Below are 11,082 nucleotides of genomic sequence, written 5' to 3' on the forward strand. Positions count from 1 at the left end.
ATTTTGTATATTAATCTATTACCAGATGTGTGATTTGCCGATCTTTTCTGCCTTTTGTTGGTTGTCTTTTCACTTGGGAGAGTGCCCTTTGATGCACAAATATTTTTAATTGTGCCCAAACACTTTTTTCGCTCGTTGCCTGTGTCTTTGGTGTTATATACAGGAAACCATAGTCAAATCCAGTGTCATGTAGATGTACCTCTGTATTTTCTTCTAAGTGCTTGCAGTTAATTTCTTTATGCTTCAGTCTGTGACCCACTTGGAGTCATGCTTGTAGATGGTGGCTGGAAGGGCCTGCTTCCTCTTTTTGCACGTGGATATCCATGTTTTCCACCACCATTTCTTGGACAGGCTGTGCATTTACCATTGAACTGTCCTGACACACTTGTAAAAATCATTCAATTGTGTATATTTGACTTATTGCAGGGGTTGCTCGTATTCCATTGAGTTATATTTCTGTTTTTGTTTTTGTTGTTGAAAGCAGATCAGTTTGGGGGAGGGACCAGGATGGTGGAACAGCATGGTAGTTTTTTTTTGTTTTTTTTATCTCTCGTCCCTGAAATGCAGTCAGCTGAACACTAAACCATCCTGCACACCTAGAGCACTGATTTGAGGGTTAACACAACAATCTGCACAACCTGAACCACAGGACTGGGCAGGTATGTGGCCCAGAGAGGTGAACTGGGGGAGAGAGAAGCGCGGAGTGTAGGGAGCTGTCTTTGCATGCGGAGACGGGACAGACACAGAGGTAGAGTATGGGAAAAGCACCCCCCACCCTGAAAGCAGCTGTAGAGAAAATGGAAGAGTGGAAATAGCCACAAAGTACTGAACAAGAAAGGGAGAATGGAGAAAGGAGAGGGCTTAAATTCCATTAAGACTCTATAAACAGGGGGAGCGCAGAGTCTGAAACTCCATAGCTTGATACCTGGTGGTGCTCTGGTAGGAGGGTTGGATCCCCAGGAGAAGAGAGCAAGGTCCAAGAGGTCCTCGGGCCACACAGGGAGTGGTGGTTCCCCTGCTGGGATGACATTTGGTAGAGGCTGTGTGGCCTCCCCAAGGGAAAGGTCCCAGCGGACCCTGGAGAACAACCTCTTTCATTGGTGTTAGAACACCAAGGTACACAAAGGTAAAGAGTGAAGACTGGCACCAGATGTGTGTTGTGATTTACCATAATCCCTGAAACGCTGCTGCTACATGACCGTGCGAACATTCCCTGGGGGTGGGCTGGCACCCAGCCATTGCTCAGCGAAACCCTCCCCTGGAGGGGCAGAATGGGTCAAAGCCACAGTCCCTCAGAAGTGAGATAAAACTCAGGAGAGAGGTGCCACCTGGCCACCTGACAGCTTGGTCACAGACAGTGTAGAAGCCAGGAGCAGATGGGAGCCAGAGACAAAGGAGGGGTGTGTGATTGCCTGTCAGGAAGAGCACAGAGTTCCGATAGTAGAGGCTGGGTAGCTGGGTGACACCATTTTTACCACTCCTGTGCGTGCACATACATGCCTACACAGGTCACAACAATCCACCCCACTAAGCTAAGCTGTGCCATCTAGTGGAGAATGGAGACTTTACACTAAACCTGGCTAAACTGGGCCAACTGCACTGTTGACAAACACCACAGTTTTCTTTGACTATTGTTGTAACAAGAGTCTGTGTCTAACATTGTCCCAGGATGAATTTTCCATGAGGAGAGCTTGATCCTGGACATCCCATCAAAAATCTTCCTTGATGCTCCACTATTTTTATAAGTATGTGTGAAACCTGTAGCCAAATATAAGCCTCTGCTCCCTGGAGGCTAACTGCTCAGTGTCATGTTTCAATTGTCATACTTGTCCCCTGATTATTGGTCAGCAAGTATGAAGTATTTCCCACAATGGCTGCCTGATACTTCCTCTTAGAGTGCTCTTACCCCCTTCTCCCACATCAAGAGTCAGGACAGGCAGAAGCTTGTTTGTGCAGCCTTCATTCATCTCTTCTGGAAAAGTTAACTAGGGTTGTATTCTCTTCATCAGAAAATTCATTTATTTTTTATTTTAATTTAAATTTTAGATAGTTAACATACAATGCAATACTGGTTTCAGGAGTAGAATTCAGTAATTCATCACTTACATGCAACAGCCAGTGCTCATCACACATGCCCTCCTTAGTACCGAACACTCATCTAACCTGTCTCCCAGTCACCTCCCTCAATCAACCCTCAGTTTGTTCTCTATCTCTAAGAATTTCTTATGATTTGTTTCCCTTTCTCCACCCCCCTTCTGACATATTTATCTGTTTTGTTTCTAAATTCCACATATGAGAGAATCATATTAAAACACCACGTCTCTGTGGAGAAGAGAGAAAAGGACTATTTCATTAATGAGACGCATGGGACTTCAATGCCTTCAGCTACAGGAAATGAAAATGTCTCTGCTGCACCTACTGAAGTGGACTCTTGTAATCTCTGGTGATTCTGTATCTTCCAGAACCTTCACAAGTGGGGCCATGTCTCTTCTCTTCCTGGGGATATACCTACCAAACACACCAATCATCCACGGGAGAAAGTGGGTCAGTCACCTAACATCTAGGTGAGCCATGGCATCTCCAGAAGTGCTGGGAAAATATGTTATGGTGGGAGGAACCCCGTTACTGGTGATTATTTTGGGGGAATCAAAGGGACAATTAGTTAAGGAGAGTTTAGTGATGCCAGCTTCGCCCATTAGGCTTTGATTCTGGAGGGCAACTCTGGATACATTAAACCATCTCTCCCTGATCTGTCTCATCCAGAGTTAGTGCTTCATCAATGGGCCTTCATCTCTCAACAGTCTTTCCTCTGTTTTCATTTCTGATTCTTGCATCGTTGGGAGTGACTGTTTATCGTTATTGAACCATTTGTTCATTGCAGTCATTCAACAAACATCTTTTTCTGTAATTAATGTATGGTAGACAGTAGCATTTATTCTGTGAACAAATACATGACTAAGGCAGTGTTTCTTCTGTCAAAGTACAAACTGTGGAAACAGAGTGAGAGATGTAAAAATAAATAAATGTGATAATGTGAGGTTGCACTGAAATCTGGGGAAGTAGATCCCCAAGTGTTAACTCTTTATTTTATTTTTAATTGTTTTTTGAAAGGAATACTTTTTCATGGGTGTTAGTGAAGTGTTCGCATATAAGCCTATAAGTACTGAGGCTTGCCAGTGTTGTTGGTGTCCTTTCAGGGGGACGAGGAGAGTGAGCAGTCCAGGGAGAAACAGCAGCAGAGGAAATTTAAAGATTAAGTAAAGCAGAAGTTGTGTTGCTTGATTTAGAAATACTTCTTACTGTTTCACTATCAATCAGGAACTGGGTATGCAAAATAACCCACAGTAGCCTGGCTGGGTAGGCAACAGTGAGACCAAAGAAATTTACGTTTTGGCTAGAAGGTTGAAATTTAATTCTGAAATTACTGATGAGTAAGTGCAGGTTTTATATTAAGGACAGCTATGAACAGGTCTGCTTTCTGGAAAAGTGACCCAAATGATTGGGAGGAAGAAACTATTGCTGCATTCAGAGTGTGAGAGGGATATTGATGGATAGAAACAACACTATGAGCATGAGATGGGAGGCAAGACAGGTCTCTGAGGGGGTGGAATTCGTGGATACGACTATATCAAGTTGAAAAAGTTTCCTTCTATCTTAGTTTATTAAATGTTGTTATTATGAAAGAATGCTCAATTTTGTCAACATTTTTCTGCAGTGGAGATAATCATGTGCTTTTATCCTTTAGTCTGTTTGTGGTGTATTACCTGAGGGATTTTCATAAATTAAACCATCCTTGCTTTCCAGGAATAAATCCCACTTGGTCATGATGCATAGTCCTTTTCTACATCATGAACAAAAGTCTGCTATGTCTGGTTTGGTAGTGTTTAGTCAAATATTTCCACATCAATATTCCTTGGCAATATTGTTCTGTACTTTTCTTGCAATGTCTTTATTTGGCTTCAGTATCTGTGCAATGCTGGCCTCATGGAATGAAGTAGGAAGTGTTTCCCTTTATTTTTTTGGAAGATATTGAGAAAGATTGGTGTTAATTCTAATCCAGTGTGGTTTTGGAGATTCTAATCCAAGAGTAGTCCATTGGATGCCTACATAACAAAATGCAATTCTGCTAGGAGAAAGAAGCTTGACTCATGGTGTAGTCTGTCGCCTGTTTTCTAAAGGGTTATGCTTCAGTTACAATGGCACACAACACCGAAATAATGGAGAACACTCTCTATGTCTCTCTCCCTACCTGCCCTCTGTGTGTGTGTGTGTGTGTGTGTGTGTGTGTGTGTGTGTGTGTGTAATAGAGAAGCTATCAATAAAGTACCCACATGCAAAGCATTTATAGGAAGCTGAAGGTATCTTTTGCAATAAAAAATTGAGAATGGAGACCAACTGGAGACTGAGAATAAAGAGAGAGAAAGAGAGAGAATTACAAAGGAATGAATTATCTTCCATTTGTATACATTACATAAAATTTCTCCAGTTGTAGACAGACATCATATATAACACATATGTATAAAAACGACAATGAACTGAGGTGTCCATTGTCTTAGAATGTTTCCACAGAAGCAGGAGTCTTAAACCTCCTCTGTCTCTCATCTGACATCCAATATCTACTCCTGTTGTGTTCCCTGCTCAGCTTTCTCTGTGATGTTTCCTGATGGTATCCGGTGAGCTCTTCTCTCAAGGTCTTGGCTCAGGCTATTTCTCCACCTTAGCAGGTTTTCTCAAAGTCAGCTGCATGGTTCATACATCCACTGCCCTCAGTTTTCCAGCTGAGAAGCCCCAATCAGAGATGATACAGCGGCAAGTTGTTCCTTCACTTAACTAGCTTGTCCTGAACTATTTTACTTATTAGTTATACCCACCACTTTAAACATCATTCATTTGTTTATTAATATTCTATTGATTTCTCTGACACACTCACATCATAGACTCAATCTTATTTAGGGCAAACAAACATCACTACTTCTTGCAATGTTTCAACCGTATGTGTCACAAGATAATTGTTCAATATTTGCTGAGTGAGCAAAAAATGTCTCAGTAAATTCATGGAGGAGAGCATTGCTTTGGATAAATGTTTTGATCAGGACAAGGAATGCAAATCAGTTTCAGCATCATGGAGAACATGGAGTGTTTGAGATAGATTCCCTGTAATTTTCTGCTAAATATTCTAGATTGGTAGGTAATGCATAAGTATGATGAACGAAACACGTTGAAAACAGATCACATCACTTCTTTCTGTCTTTTTTTAAAAAAAAATTAAATTTATTCATTTTTTGGAGAGACAGAGACAAGTGTTAAAGCAGGGGCAGAGAGAGAAGGAGACACAGAATTGGAAGCGGGCTCCAAGCTCTGAGCTGTTGGCACAGAGCCCAATGTGGGGTTCACAGCCATGAACAACAAGATCATTACCTGGGCCGAAGTCAGATGCTTAACCGACTGAGCCACCCAGGTGCATCTCAAAGATTTTCTTTCAATTCTGTGATCACTGCCTTTACAACGTTCTTGTCTCTGTTACAGTCATTTTCATCAGTTACATGGAAGGTAGAAATGAAATGCATGTTACATAATTTATCCTCCTCGGACTCTCAGATGAGGGGGGCTGCAGTCACTTCTCTTTTGGCCATTCCTGTCCATGTACCTGGTCACCTTCACTGGGAACCTGCTCATGATCCTGGCCATTATCACGGACTCCCGCCTCCACACGCCCATGTACTTTTTCCTCTCCAACCTGTCCTTTTCAGACATCTGTTTCACCTCCACCACCGTCCCAAAGATGCTGCTGAACATCCAGACGCAGAGCAAAGTGATCACCTACGAAGGCTGCCTCAGTCAGATGTACTTTTTCATGCTTTTTGGAGTATTAGACCACTTCCTCTTGACAGTGATGGCCTATGACCGGTTTGTGGCCATCTGTCACCCACTGCACCACATGGTCATCACGAACCCCAAGTTCTGTGGCATCCTGCTCCTAGGATCCTGGATACTGAGTGTTCTTGACTCTCTATTACATGACTTACTGATTTTGCGACTCTCCTTTTGCACAGAGCTGGAAATCCTTCACTTTTTCTGTGAACTTAAGCAGGTGATCCAACTTGCTTGCTCTGATACGTTCCTCAGTGACCCGATGATCTATCTCGCAGATGGACCTCTGTGTGTTGTTCCACTCACTGGTATCCTGCTCTCTTTCTCCAAGATTGTAACCTCCATTTTGACAATTTCATCAGCCAGCGGCAATATACAGCATTTTTCCATGTGTGGGTCTCATCTCTCAGTGGTCTCCTTGTTCTGTAATATAGGACTTGGGGTATCTTGGTATTGATGCTTCACAAAACTCCAGCACATCTGCCATAGCCTCTGGCATGTACACAATCATGACACCCATGCCTAACCCCTTCATCTGTGGTCTGAGGAGCAGAGACATCAAGCAAGGCCTGAGAAAGCTCTTTAGCCAAGAGACATTCTGTGCATACAGAATTCTTTGTTTCAAGATAAAGACTTGAGTAAGAAGGCTCAAAACCTTAGAAGACTTAGATCATGATATTTGCATTAGTTCATAGACTGACAATCTGCAGTCTAACATTCTACAGTGTTCAGGCTCTTTAATTTTTCATTCGTAATCAACAACTATTCCTTCTGCATTTCTTTATAAAATTGTAGACCTCTCATTAAATTCCATTGCATGGATTTTCAGTGATAAATCAATAATTTAGGAAATTGAGTACTTAAAATGTGATAAGAAGAGACAAAGGAATAAATGTAGAATCCTTCTTCTCTGAGATGAAAGCAGCTTCATTAGAGTATTCTGCTTTGGGAGAAAAGCATCGAACATATCAGAGTGTACATAAGAGTTTCCATGGTTTCTGTCATTTCATCTTGGAAAGAGATCACATCTGCAACAGTAGAGGCACAGGAAACCCTGTGATGACGTTTACAATACTCCACATTCACTATGCAATATCTAATTTTACCTTGCACCATCCAAAACATCAATTAAGTGTGTAGGTAATAGAAATGATGACTCCTGATTTTCAGGCATTGATGGTGTCATTCTTGGTGATTATCCCAGGGATGCATTATGAGTTTTCTTTTAATATTTTGGTAGGCAGGAGCACTGCCTTTCACAGATGATAGAAGCAGTATGGATATTTTACGTATTTTCAGTCAAATTTTTGTATGTAGCATCTCAGAAATCAGGCAGTAATAGCAGGATATAATTACGGACCTAACCTGTGCTTTATGAGACAGAGTAAAGCAAATGTCTCATCATCACCTGACCCTAGAAGCCACCACTTTGGTTTGTAAAAGTCCACAGCTCTCTCTGCACACTAGTATTCAGATAAATGTTTAAGGAGCTCTCACTCAAACGTAAAGACTAAAAGAAAGAGGTAAAGCAGAGAGAAGAAAATAAAATCAAATAAAAAAGAGATCTTCATTGCAGCTTTACCAAGTTCCCCTGTGTAATTACTCTCATCTTGCCCAGTTTCAAGCTACCAATTTTAGTTCAGACCACAGTCCTCACAAACCATTATAAGCTAGCCAGTGCCATCATCTCAGAGCCTTTGGGTTGGGTTTGGAGGAAAAGTAAATATTTCTTGTCATTTTCATTCCTCTCAGTGGTAACTGGTTCCATCCATTGAGGATCTGAGACAGTGAAGTGCCTTAGGTCTGAAAGTCAAGAAGAGATTATGACGTTACATTGCAGTGATTCAGGTCAGGCTTTTTTTTTTCCCCAGAAGAATGAGAGGGTTTTAATTGTTTAAGTTTCTTTTGGTTACTCAAATTGGATGAGCCCTTTGTAAGATTCTCATCATTTTTTTTCATGGAGACACCGTGATGAATTTTCCCTTTCGAGAAATCTCTGTGGCTCAACCAATTTGGATGAGAATGATTAACTTTTACATGCTCTATGAATACCATACCTTGGATGGTTTTGACTGCTGAGGCCTCTGGAAGTTCAAGATGGGCTGGAGTCAGGACAAGGCATTTCAATTTCAGCATGTCCATGGTAAGTCTGTCATATGGGGGAGAACTCTGTAGAACTTGTGAAGGACGACATTGTCACCTTCCCCAAGGTAGTTTCGATATCCTTATGAATTTTATGTTCTCTGAATCCTTATATTGAGTACACTTAGTGGTTGAGGTATTGAATCACAGAAGATAAAGCCATCACAACACCCTTGTCTCCTTGTACTTTGGATTCTTTCCTCTACATCTTTTTAACCTATTTATGGCACTGAAATTCTTTCAGAATATGTCACTGTTTTAGATTCTTTGTGTCATGGTAAAATACATATAAAATTTATTATTTTAAACATTTTAAATATACTTATGTGGCACTAAGTACTTTCTCACTGTTGTACAACCACCACCTCCGTCCATCTCCAGCATTTCTTATGGTCTCAAACTGTACCTTTGCCTCCTTGAAATACTATCTCCCCATTGTCCCTTAGCCCATCCCCTGTATCCCATCATCCTACCTTCTCTCACTAAATCTGAGTACTCTAGGTATTTCATATAGATGGCATTGTATAATACTGTGTGTGTGTGTGTGTGTGTGTGTGTGTGTGTGTGTGTGTGTTTCTGGCTTCTTATACTTAACATAATCTTTGTAAGGTTCACCCAAGTTGTAGCCTGTTTCAGAATTCCATTCGTTTTAAAAGCTGAATGATGTCCCAGTGTATGTGGTCACCACATTTTGTTCATCTGTGAGTTTGTTGATGGACATTCTGGTGTCTCCACATTTTGGTTACTGTAAATAAAGCCATTATGAATTGGTGTACAAATATCTATTTTGGTCATTGCTTTCGATTCTTTTGGGGCATACAAGTGGGTATACAAGCAGAAGTGAAACTACTGGATGAAGTGATAATTCTATGTTTACGTTTTTGAGGAACTGGTATTGGAGAAATGTCTATTTGAGCCTACTGCCTGTTCTTTATTCCCCCCACCATTAATTTGTTTTATAATTAGAAAAAAATCTAATTCCAGTATGGTTAACATACGTGTAATATTGGTCTCAGTTATACAATGTAGTGATTCAACACTGGCACACAACACCTCGTGCTCATCACGACAAGGACACTCCTTAATCCCCATCACCTATTTCACCCATCCCCCACCCATCTTGCCATTGTAACCATCAGTTTGTTCTCTATCATTTAGAGTCTGTATTTTGGTTTGCCTCTCATTTTTTCCCTTTGCTCATTTGTGTTGTTTCTTAAATTCCCCCCACGAGTGAAACCATGTTGTATTTGTCTTTGTCTGATTGACTTATTTTGCTTAGAATAAAACTCTCTAGCTCCATGCATGTCATTGCAAATGGGAACATTTCATTCTTTTTTATTGGCTAAATAATATTCCATTGTTTGTGTATGTGCACAACGTCTTCTTTAATCAGTTATCTATTGGTAGACACGTGGGCTGCCTCCATAATTTGGGTATTCTAAATGATGCTGCTAATACATAGGGGTGCGTGTATCTCTTTGAATTAGTGTTTTTGTATTTTGGGGATAATGACCCAGTAGTGCAATTACTGGATTGTAGGGAAGCTCCATTTATACTTTTGAGGGGATACGATACTCTTTCCACAGTGGTGACTGCAGTTTCAATTCCCATTAATGCCTGAGGGTTCCTGTTTTTTCCAGATCGTTACCAACAGTTATTGTTAATTTCATTTTAAAAATATTGTTTGTTTTAAGCTTTAATTATGGAAGCATTGAATCACTCTATTGTATACCTGAACCTAATATTACACTGCTGATAAGTAAATGGAATTTAAATAAAAGCACAGATGTTTGGAGTTTTGAGATGTTTGGAGTTTTGCTGTGGAATTTTTGAAAATCTTTTTATATTGTGGATATTAATCTATTCCCAGGTATCTGATTTGCCAATCTATTCTCTGTTTTGTGAGCTTTCTTTTTTGACATGGGAAACAGTGCCCTTTGATGCTCAAATCTTGTCCATTTTGCTGATGTAATTTTTTCCCCAGTTGCCTGTGTTTTTGGTGTTCTCTCCAGGAAATCTTTGTTAAATCCAGTGTCATAAAGATGATGTACCTCTCTATTCTCCTAAGTGCTTAAGTTTTATTTTTTAGCTTTAGTCTGTGATCCATTTGGAGTCATGCGTCTAGATGGTGGATGGAGGGTTGGCTTCATCATGAAGCATGTGGATATCCAGGTTTTCCATCACCGTGTCTTGCAAAGGCTGTCCATTCCGGCACTTTCGTCAAAAATCACTCAATCATAACATATGAGTTTATTTCTGGGTTCCCACCCCATTCCATTGAGTTATATTTCTATATTTGTTGTTGTTGAAAACAGATCACTTTGAAATTATAAGGTAGTAACTCTGAAAATCATATTTTCCCCATTCCTTAGGCATTATTTTTATTGAAGTGTAATTTACATACAGTGTTATTTCAGGTGTACAATGTAATGTTTTGCAATTCTTTTTTTCTCCAGGGGTGAATACACTATTTAATTAATTAATTAATTAATTAATTAATTCACACATTCATTTGTCTATCTATCTACATTGAAGCTAGTTAGCATATAGTGTAACATATGTTCTCATCCCAACATGTTTCTTTTGTAATGCCCCTTACCCATTTAGCTCATCCCCCTACCCTTGTTTTTATATTATTTTTGCTTCTCTCTCATTATTTCCATCTGTTTTGTATCTTAAATTTCTCATAATGGTGAAATTATATGATATTTGTGTTTTTCTGACTGACTAATTTCACTTGGCGTAATACCATCTAGTTCCATCCACTTAGTTACAAATGACAGGATTTCATTCTTTTTGATTTCTGAGTAATACTCCATCATACACGTGGGCTCTTTCCATACTTTAGCTATTGTCGATAATGTTGCTATACACATTGGGGTGCATGTGCCACTATGAAATAGCACACATATATCCCTTGGATCAATATTGCTGGGTCGTAGGATAGTTCTATTTTTATTTTTTTTGAGGAACCTCCATACAGTTTTCCAGAGTGGCTGCACCAGTTTGCATTCCCACCAACAATGCAAAAGATATCCTCTTTCTCCGCATCCTCACCAACGTCTGTTG

At 40.2% G+C, this 11,082-nt stretch overlaps 1 protein-coding gene across 1 annotated transcript; it reads left to right on the plus strand.

Moving 5' to 3' along the window:
• The first annotated feature begins 5,399 nt into the window (after positions 1-5,399).
• On the plus strand, positions 5,400-10,669 carry LOC123381174 (olfactory receptor 7C1-like). The gene is given in 2 exon segments (XM_045041534.1): positions 5,400-6,312; positions 6,314-10,669. Coding segments are annotated over 2 exon segments (867 nt in total). The 5' UTR covers positions 5,400-5,641; the 3' UTR covers positions 6,510-10,669.
• The last annotated feature ends 413 nt before the right edge of the window (positions 10,670-11,082 follow it).

Source organism: Felis catus, chromosome A2, assembly GCF_018350175.1.
Source record: "Felis catus isolate Fca126 chromosome A2, F.catus_Fca126_mat1.0, whole genome shotgun sequence".
NCBI classification, from domain to species: domain Eukaryota; kingdom Metazoa; phylum Chordata; class Mammalia; order Carnivora; family Felidae; genus Felis; species Felis catus.